We start from the raw sequence: 26,460 nt of genomic DNA on the forward strand, positions 1-26,460 counted from the left end.
CGGGGCAGGCATAAATAGCAGCCTAATTGGCAACTGCAACCAGGTGTGCCAGGCTGCCAATCAAGGACAGGTGAGGGAAACGAGCCCCCAGGGAGACGTGCAGGGAGTGGAACTAAAATAAGAGCGCTGATAGTAAATAAACACAAACACAATGGAAAACACCCAAAATAACCAAACTGTTAGTAACAATTCTACGCCGACAGCCATAATGCAAGTAGTTTAAAAAAACAGGTAAACACACTGAATAGTGGTGTTATTCTTTGTGCTATGGTGCCATCTTTTGCACCGGCCCTTCTGTGTAGACTGAGCTGTCGACCGGAAGTACAATTTCCGTTCCGTCTTCTAGCCGCCCGTTGCGTTTCTACTAACATGGATTCGTCATTCGACACTCCAAGCAACGTCTATCAGTTTTACAATAAAACTAAAACTATTCTTACTTACTAAACCGTCCCATGTGGGATGTCTGGTGGTGGTAGTATTACGCTCTGGGCCTGTTTTGCTGCCAATGCAACTGGTGCTTTACAGAGAGTAAATGGGACAATGAAAAAGGAGGATTACCTCCAAATTCTTCAGGACAAGCTAAAATCATCAGCCCTGAGGCTGGGTCTTGGGCGCAGTTGGGTGTTCCAACAGGACAATGACCCCAAACACACCTCAAAAATGGTAAAGGAATGGCTAAATCAGGCTAGAATGAAGGTTTTGGAATGGCCTTCGCAAAAGTCCTGACTTAAACATGTGGACAATGCTGAAGAAACAAGTCCGTGTCAGGAAAACCAACACATTTAGCTGAACTGCACCAATTTTGTCAAGAGGAGTGGTCAAAAATTCCACCAGAAGATTGTGGATGGCTACCAAAAGCGCCGTATTGCAGTGAAACTTGCCAAGGGACATGTAAGCAAATATTAACATTGCTGTATGTATACTTTTGACCCAGCACATTTGCTCACATTTTCAGTAGACCCATAATAAATTCATAAAAGTGTCAGAAAAATGTAATAAAAGTGTCAGAAAAATGTTATGTAAATTATCTGGTTCTCTGGCTTCCCAGTCAACAGACGAAAGCTGTCTTTGTTGCACCAAGCCAAAGGCTTGGAAAATTCCGCTGTGTACGACAGGAGGAGACGGGAGGGGTTATCTATCGTCATCCAAGACCTGCCCAAGCTCGATCCAGGACCAGTCCAAACCCGAGGCATCTTTTTCTTTTGTGTTAATGTGACCGAAAAGATTGGCTGTTTACATACACCCCCCCCCCCCCCCCCATTCTTTTAGAAACAGCTGTTGTTATGTAAACAGGGAACATACTTGCCAACCTTGAGACCTTCGAATTCGGGAGATGGGGGGGCGGGGTTTGGTGGTAGCGGGGGTGTATATTGTAGCGTCCTGGAAGAGTTAGTGCTGCAAGGTGTTCTGGGTATTTGTTCTGTTGGGTTTATGTTGTGTTACGGTGCGGATGTTCTCCTGTAATGTGTTTGTCATTCTTGTTTGGCGTGGGTTCACAGTGTGGCGCATATTTGTAACAGTGTTAAAGTTGTTTATACGCCACCCTCAGTGTGACCTGTATGGCTGTTGATCAAGTATGCGTTGCATTCGCTTGTATGTGTATAAAAACCGTAGATATAATGTGATTGGGTGGGCACGCTGTTTGAATGGTGGAAAAGCGGACCTGACAACAAGTTGTAGAGGACGTAAAAGGCAGTGCCTTTAAGGCACGTTCCCAAAATTGTTTACTGGCTGAAAATCGGGGAGAAATTCGGGAGAATGGTTGCCCCGGGAGATTTTCGGGAGGGGCGCTGAAATTCGGGAGTCTCCCGGGAAAATCGGGAGGGTTGGCAAGTATGACAGGGAAAGTCCAAATAAAAAGAGGTGGCGTACAATCGTTCGCCAGAGCGCGGGTGACACCGTAAGTGGTTACAGGTCGACACGTTTCTCCTCAATTGAGCCAAATTGAATCCTGTCTCTGTTTAATCTCTTGCTTCTTGTCTCGTTTAATAGGTGTCATCAGTCTTTGAACCTGACAAAAAGAACCAAACTTCATGATTTTTTTTTTTTGTGACCAACAAGTATGTGCTCCAATCACTCTATCACAAAAAAAATAAGAGTTGTAGAAATTACTAGAAACTCAAGACAGCCACGACAGGATGTTCTTTACAAGTGTACGTACACTTTTGACCAGGACTGTACATATGCAATCTGGGTAGCCCGGCCTGTCCGAGTGGCATTGGGGAAAAGAAAGAAATCAATGTAGGCCCATTAATCGAGCGCAGCCTCCTTCCCTCCACTGACCAAAAATTATGTATGACTGTGTGTGTGTGTGTGTGTGTGTGTGTGTGTGTGTGTGTGTGTGTGTGTGTGTGTGTGTGTGTGTGTGTGTGTGTGTGTGTCCATCTCTGTGGATCAGACTTGTGTTGCCGGTGGCAGACAGGATGTGCAAGTGCATAAGCAGTGTGTGGGTGTTATACGATCTGTCAGTCAAACTGTAACGTAAAGGCTGCCTGGCTTGTGCGCCGCATGTTTATGAGCATTCCCATGCTGGGGTTTTGTGTGTGTGTGTGTGTGTGTGTGTGTGTGTGTAACTATCACTCAAAATCACAGTCTTTTTTTGTGTGTGTATTTTTTTACGGCTCGCCTCGGCCTCGGCGGCCGTGTTGACAAAAAGGATGCCGCGGGACAGCATGATTTAGCGGCCGTCAGTCAGGCCACAAGGACGAGCGATGAGAAAGAGGTCAGAAATGGAGGCTGCAGAAACGACGGCGGCTTTCAGAGAAAGCGTTGCGGGAGAAAAAGAGAGAGAGGGAGGATAGAAGAGTAAAAGCTGAAAAACAAGTTGAAATGAAAGGGAATTTAAAATTTGGCTCCGGGTCATCGCCGAGCTGAAGTTCCTGCGAGCAATTTTCCACAACAAAACGACAGCTTGTATTTCATTGCGGCTTTTTTGCCTAATGTCAGCTCGCAGGAGCCGTGCCTGGCCTTTTGGGTCCCACGAGCGCACTTTCCACTCCTCATCAGTTGCCATAGCAACCGGCGAGGCAGACCGGGGCAACTCGACAGATGTGAACTTGGCTTCTGTCCGAAGGCTGACAAGTGTGCTCTCAGACGTCATTGATTCCAATCATTTCTACAACTCTTATTTTTTTGTGATAGAGTGATTGGAGCACATACTTGTTGGTCACAAAAAAACATTCATGAAGTTTGCTTCTTTTTGTCAGGTTCAAAGACTGATGACACCTATTAAACGAGACAAGAAGCAAGGGATTAAACAGAGACAGGATTCAATTTGGCTCAATTGAGGAGAAACGTGTTGACCTGTAAATTGTTACGGTGTCGCCCACGCGCTGGCGAAAGATTGTACGCCACCTCTTTTTATTTGGACTTTCCCTGTTTACATAACAGCAGCTGTTTCTAAAGGATAAACAGCCATTGTTTTTGGTCACATTAACACAAAAGAAAAAGATGCCTCGGGCTTGGACTGGTCCTGGATCGAGCATGGGCAGGTCTTGGATGACAATAGATAACCCCTCCCGTCTCCTCCTATCATACACAGTGGAATTTTCCAAGCCTTTGGCTTGGTGCAACAAAGACAGCTTTCGTCTGTTCACTGGGAAGCCAGAGAACGGACAGTTTTTTGATAATGTACATACAATTTTTCTGACACTTTTATGGATTTATTATGGATATACTGAAAATGTGAGCAAATGTGCTGGGTCAAAAGTATACATACAGCAATGTTAATATTTGCTTACATGTCCCTTGGCAAGTTTCACTGCAATAAGGCGCTTTTGGTAGCCATCCACAAGCTTCTGCTTGAATTTTTGACGACTCCTCTTGACAAAATTGGCGCAGTTCAGCTAAATGTGTTGGTTTTTCTGACATGGACTTGTTTCTTCAGCATTGTCCACACGTTAAAGTCAGGACTTAGGTAAGGCCATTCTAAAACCTTCGATCTAGCCTGATTTAGCCATTCCTTTACTACTTTTGAGGTGTGTTTGCGGTCATTGTCCTGTTGGAACACCCAACTGCGCCCAAAACCCAACTTCCGGGCTGATGATTTTAGCTTGTCCTGAAGAATTTGGAGGTAATCCTCCTTTTTCATTGTCCCATTTTGTTAGAATAATTATGTGTAAAGTTATCACACAACTTTAGTATGCTTAAAGTCCGTTGCTATAGTTAGTAGCTATTGTGCTCAAGTTAGATTTTTGTTTCTGTGCAAAGCTGCTCTATCAGTGTTGTGTCCAGACTCGGCCTGCTGACTGCCAAGGCCGAACACCGCCGTCACGCACACAGAGCAGAGACAAGGCGATATCACCAGCGTCAACACATTTGCATTTTTGTATAATCATATATTGTGTCTAACTGGAGTTGTCCAGATTACCCCCTTCCCTCAGCGACAGCTTCAGTGATGTAACAGGGACCTTCCAAATAATTAGAGGAAGCACGCGGGCTGGACTTTTAGAACGTAGTTTGGATCTGTAACTAGAATACAGCCCAAAACACGTGTCTTCTCATGAGCTAAGTTGAACTCTGTCTCTGCATGATTCCTTGCTTCTTGTCTGATTAATAATAATGTCATCGGTGTTATAACCTGACACATTTACTCTCTTTAAAGCACCAGTTCCATTGGCAGCAAAACAGGCCCAGAGCATAATACTACCACCACCATGCTTGACTATAAGCATGGTGTTCCTGGGATTAAAGTCCTCCCCTTTTCTCCTCCAAACATATTGCTGGGTATTGTGGCCAAACAGCTCCATTTTTGGTTCATCTGACATCACATGGACAAAGATAAGACCTTCTGGAGGAAAGTTCTGTGGTCAGATGAAACAAAAATTCAGCTGTTTGGCCACAATACCCAGCAATATGTTTGGAGAACAAAAGGTGAGGCTTTTAATCCCAGGAACACCATACCTACCGTCAAGCATGGTGGTGGTAGTATTATGCTCTGGGCCTGTTTTGCTGCCAATGGAACTGGTGCTTTACAGAGAGTAAATGGGACAATGAAAAAGGAGGATTACCTCCAAATTCTTCAGGACAACCTAAAATCATCAGCCCGGAGGTTGGGTCTTGGGCGCAGTTGGGTGTTCCAACAGGACAATGGGCCCCATTCAGCAACCTTTCTTAAGAACAAATGGTGTTCTTAGGCCCACTTAGGAAGTTTTTAAGGAGATTTTTGTATTCACCAATGTTTTCTTAGCTGGGATTTGTTTGTAGGTAAGAACAAAATCTACGGGTGCTCCAGAGCACTCTTAGAGTGGCCTATTTGTTCTTAAGTGTGACAAGTTCCCTTACTTTTATTGTCCAATGTTACAATAATATCATAGATAGATAGATAGATAGATAGATAGATAGATAGATAGATAGATAGATAGATAGATAGATAGATAGATAGATAGATAGATAGATAGATAGATAGATAGATAGATAGACTTACGTTTTTGACATTATGTATTTCCCCCGCGGGATAATACTAATTTCTCTGCTGTAATCTGTTTGTGTTTTCTTGCTTTTCCGCCGGAATTGTGCCCTTATATGGGGAATTAAGGGTGTTTACCTATGCACATTACGGAATTAAGGGTGTTTACCTATGCATATTGGGGAAATAAGGGCGTGTTTATATGCAAATTATGACAGACACGCACACGCTAACCATTTGGCATTCAGCAACTTAAGAACAGCTAGTGGGAACAATTTGGCCGTTTAAGAACACGTCATGAATTTCAATGGACTCCTCTTAGGAAATCACTTGGGAAGAAAGATGAGAGGAAATTTTAGGAACTTATTGCTGAATGGGGCCCAATGACCCCAAACCATACTTGCCAACCCTCCCGATTTTTCTGGTAGAGTCCTGAATTTCAGTGCCCCTCCCGAAAATCTCCCAGTGCAACCATTCTCCCGAATTTCTCCCGATTTTCATCCGGACAACAATATTGAGGGCGTGCCGTGATGGCACTGCCTTTAGCGTCCTCTACAACCTGTCGTCGCGTCCGCTTTTTCTCCATACAAACAGCGTGCCGGCCCAGTCACATGTTGTATGCGGCTTCTACAGACACACGTAAGTGTCTGCGAGACATACTTGATGAACAGCCATACAGGTCACACTGAGGGTGCCGTATAAACAACTTTAACACAGTTACAAATATGCGCCACACTGTGATCCCACATCAAACAAGAATGACAAACACATTTCGGGAGAACATCCGCACCGTAACACAACATAAACACAACAGAACAAATACCCAGAATCCCTTGCAGCCCTAACTCTTCCGGGCTACAATATACACCCCCGCTACCACCAAACCCCGTAACCCCCATACTCCAACAAGTATGCCCCAAACATGCGTCAAAAGTGGTAAAGGAATGGCTAAATCAGGCTAGAATGAAGGTTTTGGAATGGCCTTCCCAAAGTCCTGACTTAAACGTGTGGACAATGCTGAAGAAACAAGTCCATGTCAGAAAAGCAACACATTTAGCTGAACTGCACCAATTTTGTCAAGAGGAGTGGTCAAAAATTCAAGCAGAAGCTTGTGGATGACTACCAAAAGCGCCTTATTGCAGTGAAACTTGCCAAAGGACATGTAACCAAATATTAACATTGCTGGCTATGACATTATGTTCTTTACAAGTGTATGTAAACTTTTAATCGCGACTGTATATTTAGGGTAATTCAAACACACAAATACAAAACAATTCTGGTGTCCAATGCAAGATGTATATGAAAACGTCCGGATGAACTGTTACTTAAATTGTCCGTGGCATTTGTGGACTAACAACTCCCGCCAAATGTTCTGGTCGTTGCTTTTAACACAGATCTAAGTCCACAACATTAAGCTCGAATCATCCTATTACATTTTCACACTGTCGGTGGAGACGTACCGCTGACCTTGTTTTAAAAGCAAACAACAAAGGCCTCTGGCTGGTGAACACATCTACAGTGCCGAGAGCAGCTTAGCTAACAAGCACAGCAGATTATTCCTGTACCGCAGGGGATTACTCAGACCGAAATGAACAAATTGACCTCTCAACACTTAAATCCTCGCATCGGCATGACAAAAGATGAGTGTTAAATCGGGAGTTAATCGGAAACGGGAGAGAGCGCTAAGAACATGTTGGAGTTTTATTGATTACAGAAACATTGTCATTGGCAAATGGTTTATTGTTTTAGTTTTTTCTGTTTGTGGAAGAACACAAACTGCTATAAATAAAAAATGTTTACCTATAGGATGGATCTGTCTTTGATGTTCGGCGTAGAAAATGGATCGATGCGATGGTTAGGTGTGAAGCAAATTGGATGGGAATCAGTACCTCCAAGTCCAAGTCCATGGTGGAGTGCCATCTCCGGGTTGGGGAGGAGATCTTGCCCCAAGTGGATGACTTCAAGTACCTCGGAGTCTTGTTCACGAGTGAGGGAAGAGCTGGTCGTGAGATCGACAGGCGGATCGGTGCGGCATCTTCGGTAATGCGGATGCTGTATCCATTCATTGTGGTGAAGAAGGAGCTGAGCCGGAAGGCACAGCTCTTAAATTTACCGGTCGATCTACGTTCCCATCCTCACCTGTGGTCATGACCGAAAGGACAAGATCACACGAGTACAAGCGGCCGAAATGAGTTTCCGCCGCCGGGTGGCGGGTCTCTCCCTTAGAGATATGGTGAGAAGATCCGGGAGGATCTCGAAGTAAAGCCGCTGCTCCTCCACATGGAGAGGAGCCAGATGAGGTGGTTCGGGCAACTGCTCAGGATGCCACCCGGACGCCTCCCTAGGGAGGTGTTTAGGGCACGTCCGACCGGGACCCAGGACACGTTGGGAAGACTACGTCTCCCGGCTGGCCTGGGAACGCCTCGGGATCCCCCGGGAGAAGCTGGACGAAGTGGCTGGGGAGAAGGAAGTCTGGGCTTCCCTGCTTAGGCTGCTGCCCCCGCGACCAGACCTCGGATAAGCGGAAGAATGATAGATGGGATGGTTCAGCTAAAACTTTTTATCAGGCTGTACGTCTTCTTCTGTGTATTTTCCTAGCCTGCAACATGCAAGCGTCTATGATCTCCTCTCTATCAGTCAAACTAATTAAAATACTTTTACTGAAGGAAACAGACTAAAAATCAATGACAGTCAAGAACCTGAGCTAAAAATAAAATTTCTGGGCTTTGTCTTACCAATACAATACGTTAGGTACGCACGTCCTTTCTATTCTCGTGTGGAGCTCTTTTCCTGGCTTTGTTTAGAAGGGTCGCTGATGACTGAACAGTTTATGTAGACCACATTGAATTAATCATGATAGCCTAGCCTCGTAAATGCTCTCTAAATATAACATGCAATATTAACATCCCGTCCATTGCTCACTATCTTAATAGTCTGGCGTCACCACACTGAAATATGGGCTATATCATTGGTGGTCTAGGTTATTAAAACACTCTACACAAGACAAGTTTCATGTCAGTTTAATGAGTATGAATATGATGAGTCTGAAGAGTTCACATTCAAATGTGAATATTAATAACGCATAATTTAATTGAGGCCAAGAATCCCTTCGGTAGTCACCCTAATAAGACTTGAATACTTTGTATTAATTGTCGTTCCAGGGCAGACTATTTTACATGCAGAAATGGGACAACGTGGTCTCAGTTCACATTGTGTTCTGTAAGCATCTGCTTTTTCTTTGGCGAGGTTTTGTCTTCCATTTTTTTCCACCCTTCCATTTTCTATCACTTATGCTGTTCAGGGTCACGGAGAGCTGCAATTTATCCCAACTGACTTCAGGCAAAAGGCAGACTGGACGCCGGACTGATCGGCAGTCAATCACTATATAGAGAGAGACAACATTTACACTCATTCGCACCTTCATTGTGTGGGGACCCGCTAGGACTGAATGATTTATCGTTTTATAATCAAAAGTGCGATCACTACGTGCCATTCAACCCTTGTACAAGCAGAGCAGAAGCGTTTTTCGCATTTCAGGGAGTAAGTCGAGCCTGTTCACGGTGAACGTTGGCCTACGCCCAGGCTACCCATTTTCACCAGTTCTCTATTACCTTTATGGACAATTGCTAGGTCCTGATGTCCTTATCAACCAGTGACCTACAGCATTTACTCGGATTCATAGTTGAGCGTGAAGCTTCTGGGATGAGACTCAGCCGCCCCAATTTAAAGGCTACGGGTCTCTTCCCTAAATAGGTTGATGGCTCCCATTGCATTGGATTTGAGGTTTTGGTCCAGGTGAAGGAGTTCAAATTTCTGTTGCTCATAAGTTAGGGAAGGCCGCAGTGTGAGATTGACAGGCGAATTGGCGCAGCCTCCGCAGTAATGTAGTCATTGTACCGAACTGTTCTGGTGAAGAGAGAGCTAAGATAGAAGGCAAAGTGCTCGATCTACGTGCCATATCAATTGATTGATTGATTGAAACTTTTAATAGTAGATTGCACAGTACAGTACATAGTCCATACAATTGACCACTAAATGGTAACACCCGAATAAGTTTTTCAACTTGTTTAAGTCGGGGTCCACGTTAATCAATTCATGGTACAAATATATACTATCAGCCTAATACAGGCATCACACAAGTTAATCATCAGAGTATAAACATGGAATGAATGACATTATTTACAATGCGGGGGGTGGGATGCGGAGGGGGTTGGGTTGGGTTGATATCAGCATACTTCAGTCATCAACAATTGTATAATCTGAGAAATGGACATTGAAACAGTGTAGGTCTCACTTGGTGGGATATGTATAGCGAGCGGTGAACATAGTGAGCTCAGAAAGCATAAGAACAAGTATATACATTTGATTATTTACAAACCGGGGAGGTGGTATGTGGTGGGGGGAGGGGGTTGGGCTAGGGTTGTAGCTGCCTGGAGGTGTTCTTTTAGTGTGGTTTTGAATGAGGATAGAAATGCACTTTCTTTTACACCTGTTGGGAGTGCATTCCATATTGATGTGGCATAGAAGGACAATGAGTTAAGACCTTTTTTAGATCGGAATCTGGGTTTGACGTGGTTTGTGGAGCTCCCCCTGGTGTTGTGGTTATGGCGGTCATTTACGTTATAGAAGTAGTTTGACATGTATTTCGGTATCAGGGACGTGTAGCGGATTTTATAGACTAGGCTCAGTGCAAGTTGTTTTACTCTGTCCTCCACCCTGAGCCAGCCCACTTTGGAGAAGTGGGTAGGAGTGAGGTGTGATCTGGGGTGGAGGTCTAGAAGTAACCTGACTAGCTTGTTCTGGGGATGTTTGGAGTCTTGATTTGAGGGTTTTGGAGGTGCATGCTTAGTCGAAAAAGGGTTGAATGAGAGTTCCCGCTAGAATCTTCAGGGTGCTTTTGTTGACCAGAGAGGAGATTCTGTAGAGAAATCTTGTTCGTCAACCCTTGTGTTTGGAGTCTTGATTTGAGGGTTTTGGAGGTGCATGCTTAGTCGAAAAAGGGTTGAATGAGAGTTCCCGCTAGAATCTTAAGGGTGCTTTTGTTGACCAGAGAGGAGATTCTGTAGAGAAATCTTGTTCGTCAACCCTTGTACAAGCAGAGCAGAAGTGTTTTTTTCGCATTTCAGGGAGTAAGAGTTGTAGAAATGATTGGAAACTCAAGACAGCCGTGACATTATGTTCTTTACAATTGTGTGTAAACGTTTGACCACGACTGTATGTATGGTTTATAACAGTGTGATACAGAGATTAAATCAATGGTAGACCTGATCATGAAGCTGGGCACAATAACCCCATTTGCTGTCATTTTGTTATTGACCGTCTCAAGGTGATAGATCAACATGTGTTATAGCTGCAACCTTGCATAACTTGGTGAGATTTGCTGCTGGGCGCCAGGGAACCAAACAGTGAGTCCAAGGCTATTTTGATGTGAACATTTGAAGGGAACAATAACCCCCCCGCCCCCCTTGAGCTGTGTACAAATTCCAAGCAAGACCATGAAAAAGCTGCTCAGTGATGAGCCGAAATCAAAGGAGGATGCTCCAAGAGCATGCAGCCGGCAGCCAGCGCTGATGTTTTTTGATCAGGAAATTAGATTGAAGCCGGCTACTGCCGGAGGTTTTGTTTTGGTGTGAACACGTCTGAGTGGTAAAAACTGAACCCGGTGTTGTTTCTCCCTGCGAGTTGAACCAGAAAAACGTTTGTTCTCCAAACAAAGTGCACAATGAAATCACAGTTTGCACACGTTCATGATTGTGTCCTCCAAAGATAAAGTGAGGAACCCAAGCGGGAGAGTATGTTTATGTATGCATTAAAAAAAGACAAGGAATTACATCCTTGTGGAAAAACAATTCTTTTAATCACATTTTTTTGTAATTAATTGGAGGCCATAATAGAAGCTGTTGCCGTTCCACCAGGCAATATTTCATTAAAAAGAGACCACACTGTTTTGCCATTTCATAAACATCAACACAGCTGACATATACACTCCCTGAAGACATACTGTGGGCACAATCCAATTAAATGAATTAGATAAAATAACTAGAAAAGCATGGTCGTATACAACCACGGTGTGTTATGGTTTACAGAGGGGAGATGACAACACAGACACTAGAGGGCAGTATAGCTCTAAGTATTTTATTATATATATATATAATGATATATATATAATAATCAAACAATACTAGATATATTAACTAAGGAAATGGAGTGTGACAAAATCCAAGAGTGTGTATGGTGTAACACTAAGTGTGTAGATTAGCTGTTGAGTGTTACCGTAAGTGTTGAACGAGAGACGAGGAAGTCCAGGGGAGAGACAAGTCTACAGGTCCGAGTCGAAAGCGGGGGAAGTCAAGGATCGAGGGAGGCAGTCTGAAATCAGAGGGAGATCCAGGGGAAAGTGAGACGCACAGCTCACTTTCAAGGCGACGGAGGGTACTGCGGGGTCGACACAAGAAAACGCGGAGGGGCCAACACGGAGAGCGCTGGATTGCATCAAGCAGGACGTGGCTTAACTGTACTCGAACAGAAGGTTATATTCCGGCGCGGGGTGGCAGGTTGTGCCGGCTTATGAAGGCAGCTCGCTCATCCCAGGCAGGTGCGCAGATTGTCTGCAGGCGCGAGGAGGCACGCCCGCCGCGGAGAGAGAGCGCCGGTGGGCGTGGCCCGCGGTGCGCTCGTCAGGGCCGTGACACGGTGTAACTTAATAGATATTATGCCATTGTTAATAGTGTGAGTACGTTTTGCAGAAGTCAAACAGAAACGTCGGGTTGTAGTAATATTATTTCAAGACCGACTGCTGACAAATGCGAGTCTTTCCCCTGGCTATTGTTCTTCAAAGTTCGCCTTTTTAAACAATTTAATATCATACAAACCCCAAAAGCAGTGAAGTTGCCACGTTGTGTAAATGGTAAATAAAAACAGAATACAATGATTTGCAAATCCTTTTCAACTTATATTCAATTGAATAGACTGCAAAGACAAGATACTTAACATTCGAACTGGAAAACATTGTTATTTTTTTGCAAAAAAGACAGAAAGTTGAGGAATGCTCATCAAACACTTATTTGGAACATCCCACAGGCGAACGGGCTAATTGGGAACAGGTGGGTGCCATGATTGGGTATAAAAGCAGCTTCCGTGAAACGCTCAGTCATTCACAAACAAGGATGGGGCGAGGGTCACCACCGTGTGAACAAATGCGTGAGGAAATTGTCCAACAGTTTAACAACAACATTTCTCAACCAGCTATAGCAAGGAATTTCGGGATTTCACCACCTACAGTCTGTAATATCATCAAAAGGTTCAGAGAATTTGGAGAAATCACTGCACGTAAGCCATGATATTACGGACCTTGGATCCCTCAGGCGGTACTGCATCAAAAACCGTCATCAGCGTGTAAAGGACATCACCACATGGGCTCAGGAACACTTCTGAAAACCACTGCCAGTAACTACAGTTCGTTGCTACATATGTAAGTGCAAGTTAAAACACTATTATGCAAAGCGAAAGCCATTTATCAACAACACCCAGAAACGCTGCCTGCTTCGCTGGGCCCGAGCTCATCTAAGATGGACTGATGTAAAGTGGAAAAGTGTTCTGTGGTCTGACGAGTCCATATTTCTACTTGTTTTTGGAAACTGTGGACGTGGTGTCCTCCGTACCAAAGAGGAAAAGAACCATCCGGATTGTTCTAGGCGCAAAGTGGAAAAGGCAGCATGTGTGATGGTATGGGGGTGTATTAGTGCCCAAGGCATAGGTAACTTACACATCTGTGAAGGCACCATAAATGCTGAAAGGTACATACAGGTTTTGGAGCAACACATGTTGCCATCCAAGCAACGTTATTATGGACGCCCCTGATTATTTCAGCAAGACGTTGCGTGTACATAGAAGGTATTTTATGCAGACTTTTATACTCTCATGCCCCTTTTTTTTAACTCACACGTCTTACCAAAAGCTATTCTATTGTTCAATTTGCTGGTTTCTCCAGACAAAAAAGCATTAATTTAACTGAATTTGATGCATAATATTTATGCTTCTTCTTTCTCTGCTTTGGTTTCTCAAGTTCTGCAACAACCATGGCCCCCTTGTGGCTGTCCACACTTGCCCCCATCTTTCTGGCGTTCGTCTCCAAACCGTCGCTGGGCTGTCCCTCCGGTTGCCGCTGCTACAGTCTGACGGTGGAGTGCGGCTCTCTTGGAGTCAAAGGAATCCCCCAGGATGTCCCTTCCTTCACTGAGGTCAGTGAGTAGTTCAGATCACTACTGACCTCCACCAGCGTATCAGTGATTTATTTTCCATCGACATGTTTGTGATCCATCCGTCCATTTTCTATATAGAGTCACGATCAAAAGTGTACGTACACTTGTAAAGAACATCATGTCATGGCTGTCTTGAGTTTACAATCATTTCTACGACTCTTATTTTTCTGTGATAAAAAGTGATTGGAGCACATACTTGTTGGTCACAAAAAAACATTCATGAAGTTTGCTTCTTTTATGAATTTATTATACTTGCCAACCCTCCCGATTTTCCCGGGAGACTCCCGAATTTCAGCGCCCCTCCCGAAAATCTCCCGGGGCAACCATTCTCCCGAATTTCTCCCCGATTTTCAGCCGGTAAACAATTTTGGGAACGTGCCTTAAAGGCACTGCCTTTTACGTCCTGTACAACTTGTTGCCAGGTCCGCTTTTCCACCATTCAAACAGCGTGCCCACCCAATCACATTATATCTACGGTTTTTATACACATACAAGCGAATGCAACGCATACATGATCAACAGCCATACAGGTCACACTGAGGGTGACCGTATAAACAACTTTAACACTGTTACAAATATGTGCCACACTGTGAACCCACGCCAAACAAGAATGACAAACACATTACAGGAGAACATCCGCACCGTAACACAACATAAACCCAACAGAACAAATACCCAGAACACCTTGCAGCACTAACTCTTCCAGGACGCTACAATATACACCCCCGCTACCACCAAACCCCGCCCCCCCATCTCCCGAATTCGAAGGTCTCAAGGTTGGCAAGTATGTTCCCTGTTTACATAACAACAGCTGTTTCTAAAAGAATGGGGGGTATGTAAACAGCCAATCTTTTCGGTCACATTAACACAAAAGAAAAAGATGCCTCGGGCTTGGACTGGTCCTGGATCGAGCTTGGGCAGGTCTTGGATGACGATAGATAACCCCTCCCGTCTCCTCCTGTCGTACACAGCGGAATTTTCCAAGCCTTTGGCTTGGTGCAACAAAGACAGCTTTCGTCTGTTGACTGGGAAGCCAGAGAACCAGATAATTTACATAACATTTTTCTGAAACTTTGATGAAATTTTTCTGACACTTTTATGAATTTATTATGGGTCTACTGAAAATGTGAGCAAATGTGCTGGGTCAAAAGTATACATACAGCAATGTTAATATTTGCTTACATGTCCCTTAATAATAATAATATATTTTATTTGTAAAAAAAACACTTTACATTGAGTAAACAACCTCAAAGTGCTAGTGTATTAAAAAAAATACAAATAAAAAGGTGATGATAATAATAATAATAATAATAATTTAAAAAAAATAAATAAATAAAAAGCATTCACAGTCTGTGGTACCCTCAGGTGGTCAGGGAGGGCGAACCCTTGGCAAGTTTCACTGCCATAAGGCGCTTTTGGTAGCCATCCACAAGCTTCTGCTTGAATTTTTGACCGCTCCTCTTGACAAAATTGGTGCAGTTCAGCTAAATGTGTTGGTTTTCCTGACATGGACTTGTTTCTTCAGCATTGTCCACACGTTTAAGTCAGGACTTTGGGAAGGCCGTTCTAAAACCTTCATTCTAGCCTGATTTAGCCATTCCTTTACCACTTTTTGACGTGTGTTTGGGCATCACGTGGACAAAGATAAGACCGTCTGGAGGAAAGTTCTGTGGTCAGATGAAACAAAAATGGAGCTGTTTGGCCACAATACCCAGCAATATGTTTGGAGGAGAAAAGGTGAGGTTTTTAATCCCAGGAACACCATTCCTACCGTCAAGCATGGTGGTGGTAGTATTATGCTCTGGGCCTGTTTTGCCTGCCAATGGAACTGCTGCTTTACAGAGAGTAAATGGGACAATGAAAAAGGAGGATTACCTCCAAATTCTTCAGGACAAGCTAAAATCATCAGCCCGGAGGTTGGGTCTTGGGCGCAGTTGGGTGTTCCAACAGGACAATGACCCCCAACACACGTCAAAAGTGGTAAAGAAATGCCAAAATTAAGGCTAGAATTAATGTTTTAGAATGGCCTTCCCAAAATCTAACCCTTAAACGTGTGGACAATGCTGAAGAAACAAGTCCGTGTCAGAAAATTAACACATTTAGCTGAACTGCACCAATTTTGTCAAGAAGAGTGGTCAAAAATTCAAGCAGAAGCTTGTGGATGGCTACCAAAAGCGCCTTATGGCAGTGAAACTTGCCAAGGGTTCGCCCTCCCTGACCACCTGAGGACACCACAGACTGTGAATGCTTTTAAAAAAGGCTTAAAAACCCTTCTTTTTAAAAAAGCTTATATATATATATATATATATATATATATATATATATATATATATATATATATATATATATATATATATATATATATATATATATATATATATATATATATATATGCATACTAGTTTTAGCTATTTGGCTGTCCTATTTTTTATTTATTAAAATGTTTTATTAATATTATTATCTTTTTATTTATTTATTTTTTAATACACTGTACCACTTTGAGGTTGTTTACTCAATGTAAAGTGCTTTTTTACAAATAAAATATATTATTATTATTATTATTATTAAGGGACATGTAAGCAAATATCAACATTGCTGTATGTATACCTTTGACCCAGCAGATTTGAATAAATTCATAAAAGAACCAAACTTCATGAATGTTATTTTGTGACCAACAAGTATGTGCTCCAATCACTCTATCACAAAAAAATAAAGAGTTGTAGAAATGATCGGAAACTCAAGACAGCCATGACATGATGTTCTTTACAAGTCTATGTACACTTTGGACCACCACTGTATACTGCTTGTTCTCATCATCTCCTGACTTCACTCTGGACTGGTCACCAGTCAATGGCGTGGCCTGGTCCAGTCCCTACTATCCTTCTGCCAGGGGCTCCAACCTGGGTCCTCCTAACAACCGGAGCTCTTAAGGTGTTATGGAGTGAGGTTTACCAAATAACCAGTCGCGGTCACACCTATTAACCTCAGTCGGAGTCTCGGATGAGGCTCTAGCATGTTCTCCAGGCAAAGACTCTAACCCAGTCTCCTCAGTGTGAACCACTACTACCGTACCGCCCTCTGCGTGATCCATTCCGGCCTATTAGAGGGAAACGATTGTGGTTAATCATTTTGGAGCGACCCGCTCGGATGTAAGCCTCGGGGAGAGGGCAATGATTCATCCGTGCTCAGAAAGTGACCCTCTGATCATCTGTCAAGAAGATGTTTAACATCACCTCGTATTCTCTTCATGGGGTCAGGCTGGGGCTTAGTGCGGCTCATGAATATTGATGGAACCATGTCTGGAATAATTCCTTCCATTAACCTCAGTCATTAAGTCTGTCTTGTTTATTGCACTTTATCCCATGGCCCTCCTTTTAAGTTTTGGGAAGAAAAAAAAAAATGGAAAAAATCAAACGACGAGTGCAACGTACGATTAATCTAGGAAATAGCGGCCATGCATTATTCATCGCTGCTTAGGGAGTTGTTGTCTTCAGTCTCGCAATATTTGTTAAATGTTCACGCCGCTCGGACTGCTTTGCATTTTGGCATGAGAGCCCAATGACAAGAAGACAGACAACTAGAGAGCACCTCTGCCAAGCCACAAAACATTGGAACCATATATCAATGCACTCTAAAGATCTGGGGCCATACTTATCAAGCTTCTTAGAATTACTCCTAAGAAGTCTGCTAAGAGTTGACTTAAGAGTAAATAAATTCTTCGCTGAAAGCTGCACTTAAAAGTTAGTTATCAAGCGTCTTACTCACACTTTCAGCGAAGTGTAGGACTGAATCTTAAGTGTCACACTCAGAGCTGAATTACGACATTACTATGTGCCGTAAACGGAATTTTAGGTGACGTCATTTCTGTGTCCATAGAAATGACCAATCACGGAATGGAATCCGTTGTCTAAGAATAAAGAAATATCTTGGAAATATTTAAGTGGACAATGGGAGTGTATATTTTGACAATAAACTACAAAATAATACAAAACAAACTAGTCCCCGCCGGCGCTCACGCTACCGCTCCCTCTCTTCTCTCGCCCACACACTCACTGACGTCACTCACCTCACGGCCACACACATACGCTACTGTCATAACATTTTCTTTCCAATTCATTAATTAGGCAACTGGTGTGGGTGGCTCTATATATACTAGCCCACTGCAGACACGTGCAGAAATCAACAAGGAATCAAAAAGTATTAAATCTGTGACAAAAATAATATCCGCTCTGTCTAAACGATACCGTTTGATCAGCTGCTCGTCATCAAAAAAAAAAAAAACATTGTTCCGTTCCCTGAACGTTCGCGCACGTCTCTCTCGCCTCAGTGCCATCCCCTGCTGGCAACTCCTAACCACTTAAGACACCTCTGAAGGTCTCTTAAATATCGTGGAGAGTAGGAGTGATTCTTAGACTTAAGAACGTTGATAAAAAGCTGTTATTCTTAAGTTTGAGAGTAGGACTAAATTTCGCAAATTCTCAGGACTTAAGTGTAAAATGGCACTCTAAGAAGCTTGATAAGTACGGCCCCCGAAAGCCTGCTCACAGTGGCTAGGATTGCTACTTTGGTTATAAAATACACCATTAGCATTTGAGTCATTAAGTCCGTTAGTAATTGTTCAGATGTCATATTACTTTGGCAGTCATTTGAACAGATCTTTTTTCCAGGGTACAATGACAACAAAGTACATATTTAGTGATTTTTAAAAGCAAGTCTTGGGTGCCCCCAACTTTTACTGCAACTGTGTGATTGTTTAGAGCAGTGGTTCTTAACCTGGGTTCGATCGAACCCTAGGGGTTCGGTGAGTCGGCCTCAGGGGTTCGGCAGAGCCTCCGCCACGGAGGCAAAGACACATCCGACTTATCGTGTAAATAAAAACTTCTCCCGTATTATGGATACCCCCAAACAATGTTCCCTCTAATTTTCCGTTTGATTGATGGATTGAAACTTTTACTAGCAGATTGCAAAGGAAGAGAAAACCCAGTACAGTTTACACAGTACAGTGCATATTCCGTACAATTGACCACTAAATGGTAACACCCGAATACGTTTTTCAACTTGTTTAAGTCGGGGTCCACGTTAATCAATTCATGGTAAGGTGTGTAATTTGTTGTGAGTTCACGCACTGTGTTGGTTTTGTTCTTTGAACAAGGTGATGTTCATTTTGTGCACCAGTAAAAAAAACATAAATTTTTCTTGAATTTGGAAAAAAAACATTTTATTTTGCACTAAAGAAGGGTTCGGTGAATGTGCATATTTAGTCGTCTTAGACCTAGATGGGTCAGCTTTGGTCAGATTTTGTCTTAGACTTAGATTGGTCAGATCGAGTCATGGACTTAGATTGGTCAGATCAAGTCGTCTTAGACTTAGATTGGACAGATCTAGTCTTAGACTTAGATTGGTCAGATCGAGTCATGGACTTAGATTGGTCAGATCTAGTCTTAGACTTAGATTGTTTAGATCTAGTTTTAGACTTAGATTGGTCAGATCGAGTCGTCTTAGACTTAGATTGGTCAGATCTTAAAAAGTCAAAGTACCAATGATTGCCACACACACTAGGTGTGGTGAAATTTGTCCTCTGCATTTGACCCATCCCCTTGATCACCCCCTGGGAGGTGAGGGGAGCAGTGGGCAGCAGCGGTGCCGCGCCCGGGAATCATTGTTGGTGATTTAACCCCCAATTCCAACCCTTGATGCTGAGTGCCAAGCAGGGAGGTAATGGGTCCGATTTTTATAGTCTTCGGTATGACTCGGCCGGGGTTTGAACTCACAACCTACCGATCTCAGGACAAACACTCTAACCACTCTAGTCTTAGACTTAACATTAGTCAGATCGAGTCATGGACTTAGATTGGTCAGATACAGTCGTCTTAGACTTAGATTGGACAGATCTAGTCGTCTTAGACTTAGATTGGTCAGATTTAGTCGTCTTAGACCTAGATGGGTCAGCTTTGGTCAGATCTTGTCTTAGACTTAGATTGGTCAGATCGAGTCATGGACTTAGATTGGTCAGATCAAGTCGTCTTAGACTTAGATTGGTCAGATCGAGTCATGGACTTAGATTGGTCAGATCGAGTCGCCTTAGACTTAGATTGGTCAGATCTAGTCTTAGACTTAGATTGGTCAGATCGAGTCATGGACTTAGATTGGTCAGATCTAGTCTTAGACTTAGATTGTTTAGATCTAGTTTTAGACTTAGATTGGTCAGATCTAGTCGTCTTAGACTTAGATTGGTCAGATCTTAAAAAGTTAAAGTACCAATGATTGCCACACACACTAGGTGTGGTGAAATTTGTCCTCTGCATGTGACCCATCCCCTTGATCACCCCCTGGGAGGTGAGGGGAGCAGTGAGCAGCAGCGGTGGCCACGCCCGGGAATCATTTTTGGTGATTTAACCCCCAATTCCAACCCTTGATGCTGAGTTCCAAGCAGGGAGGTAATGGGTCCGATTTTTATAGTCTTCGGTATGACTCGGCCGGGGTTTGAACTCACAACCTACCGATCTCAGGACAAACACTCTAACCACTCTAGTCCTAGACTTAACATTAGTCAGATCAAGTCATGGACTTAGATTGGTCAGATACAGTCGTCTTAGACTTAGATTGGACAGATCTAGTCGTCTTAGACTTAATTGGTCAGATTTAGTCGTCTTAGACCTAGATGGGTCAGCTTTGGTCAGATTTTGTCTTAGACTTAGATTGGTCAGATCGAGTCATGGACTTAGATTGGTCAGATCGAGTCGTCTTAGACTTAGATTGGTCAGATCTAGTCTTAGACTTAGATTGGTCAGATCGAGTCATGGACTTAGATTGGTCAGATCTAGTCTTAGACTTAGATTGGTCAGATCTAGTTTTAGACTTAGATTGGTCAGATCTAGTCGTCTTAGACTTAGATTGGTTAGATGTTAAAAAGTTAAAGTACCAATGATTGCCATACACACTAGGTGTGGTGAAATTTGTCCTCTGCATTTGACCCATCCCCTTGATCACCCCCTGGGAGGTGAGGGGAGCAGTGGGCAGCAGCGGTGCCGCGCCCGGGAATAATTTTTGGTGATTTAACCCCCAATTCCAACCCTTGATGCTGAGTGCCAAGCAGGGAGGTAATGGGTCCCATATTTATAGTCTTTGGTATGACTCGGCCGGGGTTTGAACTCACAACCTACCGATCTCAGGGCGAACACTCTAACCACTCTAGTCTTAGACTTAACATTAGTCAGATCGAGTCATGGACTTAGATTGGTCAGATATAGTCGTCTTAGACTTAGATTGGTCAGATATAGTCGTCTTAGACTTAGATTGGACAGATCTAGTCGTCTTAGACTTAGATTGGACAGATCTAGTCGTCTTAGACTGGTCAGATCTAGTTGTCTTAGACTTAGATTGGCCATATAGAGTCATGGACTTAGATTGGTCAGATATAGTCATCTTAGACTTAGATTGGTCAGATCTAGTCGTCTTAGACTTAGATTGGTCAGATCTAGTCGTCTTAGACTGGTCAGATCTAGTTGTCTTAGACTTAGATTGGCCAGATAGAGTCATGGACTTAGATTGGTCAGATATAGTCATCTTAGACTTAGATTGGACAGATCTAGTCGTCATAGACTTAGATTGGACGGATCTAGTCGTCTTAGACTTAGATTGGACGGATCTAGTCGTCTTAGACTTAGATTGGACAGATCTAGTCGTCTTAGACTGGTCAGATCTAGTTGTCTTAGACTTAGATTGGCCAGATAGAGTCATGGACTTAGATTGGTCTGATCAAGTCTAGAAGCTAGACCATTTATACTCCAACACAAGTATGGGCAATGCAACGAGCAAACCTTCTGTCAATGCCAAGGACAGTCGTTAAAATGTAATTTAAAAAACTGAACAGTCCACTTGTGATCGATTGAATGCCCTGAGACTACAATGATCTCTGGATGAATGACAACATCCATAGAAAATAAATAATTATTTTATGAATTAACTCAAATGTATTTCAATGTATTTTTTTGTCCAACCTTACAGACCTTGTTCCTCCAGGACAATGCTGTCGTACAGATCCGTCTCCAGGACCTGACTCGCCTGGGTAGCCTCCATTACCTCTACCTCCAAAACAACAGCATTTCGGCTCTGGAGCCAGGAGCGTTCCTCAGCCAGCACCAGCTACTGGAGCTCGCCCTCAATGGAAACCTCATACATTTGGTTACCCCAGGCATGTTCCGAGGTCTCGAGCACCTTCGGATCCTCTACCTTGCAGGGAACCAGATCACCCGAATACAGGACAACACCTTCCGGGGGTTGCAGGTTGGTATGGAATATGTATATTGTCCGAGCAAAAAATACTTTTAACAGCTAAGTGAAACGTTGGTAATTCTTTATGAATCTTTTGTTATTATTATTCATCCCTCTCTGCACAGCGCCTTCAGGAACTCCACTTGCAGGAAAACAGCATAGAGCTGCTGGCAGACAAAGCCCTGTCCGGATTATCGTCTCTGGCTCTTCTGGATCTCAGCAGAAACAATCTCCATACCTTGGGAGCCTCGTCGCTCAAACCACTTGTCAGCCTGCAGGTGCTCCGAGTCACAGGTTTGAAGAACAATAATATAATTGCCGCGGTATATGATTCATGACATGATTAAATCCCCTGCATTTAAAGTAATTCTCGGTTTGCTCCATTTACAAAGGATTTAGGCGTTTCGATTTCACAAATCCATCTTGCTGGGCTTCAAACTGGGAAGATTGTGCTCCTTAAAAACAATCATCAAAAAGGAAAAGCTGAGGACATTTTAGATGTGCCCAAAGTGACTGCCAGCTGGTAAACAATGGGAGCCCAGAATTTATTATTGCGGGTGTTGTTATAGCAACAGTTTTATCAAAACAAAAAAACATATTTCTTCAAGGAATAATCAATGAGTGCAACATTCTCAACTTCAGTGACACATAACAAAAGAAGATCTCAAAGGGGAGAAACATTGGATATATCATTGCCATCTACTTCTTAGCTTTTGTTTTATTTTTTTTAAACCCTTTTCTAGACCTTTTTTATAGGCTCTTCTTATTGCCCGGTTCATACTGATACCAGATCTTTATGCTCTAATGTCGATTTTCAAATCTAAATAGATATTTTTGATACTTAAGTTATGTTAGATCATGTATATCATTAACAGGAAGCCAATTTAAAGTTACAAAATCATTGAGATCTCATCCAAAAATTGTTATTCCCCCTATATAAGTATGTAATGTGCAAGCGCAGCGGCATATCATCAATCAATCAATCAATGTTTATTTATATAGCCCTAAATCACAAGTGTCTCAAAGGGCTGTACAAGCCACAACGACATCCTCGGTACAGAGCCCACATACGGGCAAGGAAAAACTCACCCCAGTGGGACGTCGCATACATATATTTGCTTTTGTTTTATTTTTTTAAACCCTTTTCTAGACCATTTTTATAGGCTCTTCTTATTGCCCTGTTCATACTGATACCAGATCTTTATGCTCTAATGTCGATTTTCAAATCTAAATAGATATTTTTGATACTTAAGTTATGTTAATACTTAAGTTATGTTTAGCGCCCTAAACACCTCTCCAGGGAGGCGTTCGGGTGGCATCCTGACCAGATGCCCGAACCACCTCATCTGGCTCTTCTCAATGTGGAGGAGCAGCGGCTTTACTTTGAGCTCCTCTTGAATGACACAGCTTCTCACCCTATCTCTAAGGGAGAGACCCGCCACCCGTCGGAGGAAATTCATTTCGACCGCTTGTACCCGTAATCATGTCCCTTCAGTCATAACCCAAAGCTCATGATCATAGGTGAGGATAGGAATGTAGATCGACGGGTAAATTGGGAGCTTTGCCTTCTGGCTTAGCTCCTTCTTCACCACGACGGACCGATGCAGGGTACGCATCACTGCAGACGCCGCACCGATCCGCCTGTCGATCACACGATCCATGCAAGACACACTTTTTATTACCACAGACAAAAACAGCTTAACCGAATCGGGTTAATTCGATCCAATACTTCTTTTGCCTGCCTCCAGAGAATCCTTGGCGTTGTGACTGTGCTCTTGACTGGCTGAGGACATGGATCGGCGAGGACGGGCAGCGGCTGCTAAGCACCGCGGAGCAGCGCCGGCTGATGTGTTCGGAGCCACCTCGCCTCTCCCACCTCAGCCTGGGGGAGGTGGCTCCAAACAGCCTGGTGTGCATCCCCCCAGTTGTGCAGCTTGAGCCCAGCCATCTAACAGTCAGACTTGGGGAGAGCCTGAGAGTCTCCTGTGAAGCCTCAGGATACCCTCAGCCTCAGGTGACCTGGAAAAAGTCTTCGAACGGTAAGGCCCAGTTGTCCCCTCGAGGCTTAGTTCAAGAAACGGGTCCCAATGGAGAGCTTTTCCGGCCTGGCGTTAGAGGAGCTGTCACCGCCCTACCCAGCAGTGGGGCAAAGAAGATAGGAGAAGTCAACGGGGTTGTGCGTGGGACAGAGGAGGGCGGTGAGAGGGATAGCTTTGACCCGGACCTGGGCAGTGGAATGCTGTTCCTCAGCAATGTGACGGTGGCACATGCTGGCCGCTATGAGTGTGAAGCATGGAACCCTGGTGGTGTGGCCAGGGTCACATTTCACTTAGCTGTCAACATGTCCTCTTCCTCATATTCATCACAATTCTGGCCTCAATTAAACACCCACTCGTTGGTTTCTTCTTCGTCTAAATCCTTCCCCCAGCCAGAGGTGGCGGATGTTAGCCAGGAGCCACTTTATGAGCGAGACAGCATGGACTTCAGCGCTCTTGGCCCAGCCACGCAAACCGTCATTGCGGTCGGCATCTCCTTACTGGCGCTGACTGCTATCCTCCTGCTGATTATGATCTACACCCGACACCAGCAATACCATAAAGAGGAAGCGGGATCCTACTGCACAAGCAAAGAAGAAAGCATCATCTATGTGAACGATTACTCTGACGGACCCACCACTTTTGCACAGCTGGAGGAGTACAGCGACGACCACGGCCACGAGATGTACATACTTAACCGAACCGGGCCTGTCGGCACCGCCTCGGCAAGGTGTCCCATGCTGGGAGGGTATGTCCAACCAACGAGCATGAAAGAAGCTCTACTGGACCATCGAGTGGTTCAGACCCTGTCCAGATCAGGAGGCATGGGGGTTCGGAGGAAACCAGGCGATGGCGGCGAAGGGCCTTTAACAACAGATCCAGAAGAGGTCTTTCTAAGTCAAAGTCTCCTCTTTGGATCGCAGCTTGCTTACGAAATCCACTGCTAAATGTGTTCCAATGCGTATAATTGATCAAAAATATGAAAGGAACGCAACGTGGCGCAAAGAACTGATGCATCATATTGTCGGAACAGACATCCTTCTTTGCCTAAACGGGTAAACTCCATTTTATTCACGACCATTTTAACTCTGACTCAACCCTTTAAGGATAGCAATGTTGCCACATACGGATTTTAGCTAACATTTCACTACAGCTGTTTAGAAAAGTGAAGCTGTGACGCGTCTAACAAGTTCTAATTGTGCTCAGACATTGTGTCATGGTCGTGTAAATATGACGTCATGATTGTGTATATGAAGACACGTTCAACTTTAAACGCAGTGTTTTGTGGCCCTCGTGGTAGATACCATTTTTTTTACCATAACACTGTGAATATTGTTGATGTTGTTAATGTACTAAACTGTTTTTTGTATCCAAGTTGCATCAAACAATACAGTAACTCCAGCGGCATTTGTAAGTAACACTCCATTTACTGTCGTATGAATATGTCGCAATTTGTCTGCACTTTCTACAAATAAAATACATTTTAATTGATAAAGTATTTCAGTATTAATTTCCCGTCCATTCTTCTGGGTTATACAAAATGCAGCAATCATCGGGCTAGCCCCGGAGCCGACCCAACCCGACACGGGTCACAGGCTCACACAGGAGCTACAACCATCAGCCGCAAACAGCAAGCCAATGCTAGAACTGACTCCCCCAGCATCAGGCCGCAGGTTAGCACCGGAGCTACAACCACACGCAGCAGGACGCGGGTTAACACTCCTTTAGCAGCGGGCCACGGGCTGGCGCCGGAGCAACAACCACCAAAAGCGGGCAACCATGAGCTGGCGCCAGGGCTACAACCACCAGCAGCGGGCCATTAGCTATTGCCGGAGCTACAACCCACAGCAGGTTACAGAACAGGAACGCTGGTGGGTCGCCACAAGGTAAAAGATGGGAAAAAGGTAAACGCTGGGGAAGAATGAGTAAAAAAAATACAGGGGCTCCTAAGGGGGCCCAGTCTGGAGTGGGAAAAAACCTCCATAGCAAAGTGCATATACATATTACAACATAGAACTTGAGACTTGCCATAGAGGGGGGGGAGTGGGGGCCACGGTGGCAGGCTGCAGCTCTTCAGGCGCTGCCCAGTGGTCCATCACCCCTAAGGGATTCGCGTCAAGGGCGTTGAATGGGGGGTGTGGGGTATGTGTGTGTGGTGTATATTTTTTGTGTGTGTGTAAGCCTGCCGTGTGTCTCTGTTCCGCGGCCTTGGTGTTGTTGCAGCCGCCAATCAGTCCAAAGTCAACAACAAGAAGTGTGTGTCCATGAGAGACAAGTAGGGAGTTTGTTGTGTCTTCGCCGCACTGTCCTGCGGGAGACCCTCAGAGCCAGGGAAACAATCCAAACTACAATATTTTGTCTGCGAGTGAAAATAAAATTTGCTTTTCACTCTAAAACCGTCTATGACTGATCCTCAAGTACTCAATGCAGTCACTCAGATATCTGTCTAAATTCAACCACAAAAATATAAAAGTAAAATAAC

At 43.9% G+C, this 26,460-nt stretch overlaps 1 protein-coding gene across 2 annotated transcripts in view; it reads left to right on the plus strand.

Moving 5' to 3' along the window:
* Window positions 1-25,461, plus strand: part of lrrc24 (leucine rich repeat containing 24) — a 38,779-nt gene extending 13,318 nt beyond the window's left edge. The window contains exons 2-5 of one of the 2 annotated variants that reach the window (XM_062070424.1): window positions 13,473-13,647; window positions 21,691-21,954; window positions 22,068-22,236; window positions 23,691-25,461. In XM_062070424.1, coding sequence (XP_061926408.1) covers window positions 13,486-13,647; window positions 21,691-21,954; window positions 22,068-22,236; window positions 23,691-24,925 — 1,830 coding nt within the window. In that variant the 5' untranslated portion in view covers window positions 13,473-13,485 and the 3' untranslated portion in view covers window positions 24,926-25,461. Of the gene's footprint in view, window positions 1-13,472; window positions 13,648-21,675; window positions 21,955-22,067; window positions 22,237-23,690 lie in introns of both variants that reach the window. The other variant, XM_062070423.1, reaches the window with a different exon arrangement.
* Window positions 25,462-26,460: the final 999 nt, after the last annotated feature.

The sequence above is a fragment of the Entelurus aequoreus genome, linkage group LG14 (assembly GCF_033978785.1).
Source record: "Entelurus aequoreus isolate RoL-2023_Sb linkage group LG14, RoL_Eaeq_v1.1, whole genome shotgun sequence".
Classification (NCBI taxonomy): Eukaryota; Metazoa; Chordata; class Actinopteri; order Syngnathiformes; family Syngnathidae; genus Entelurus; species Entelurus aequoreus.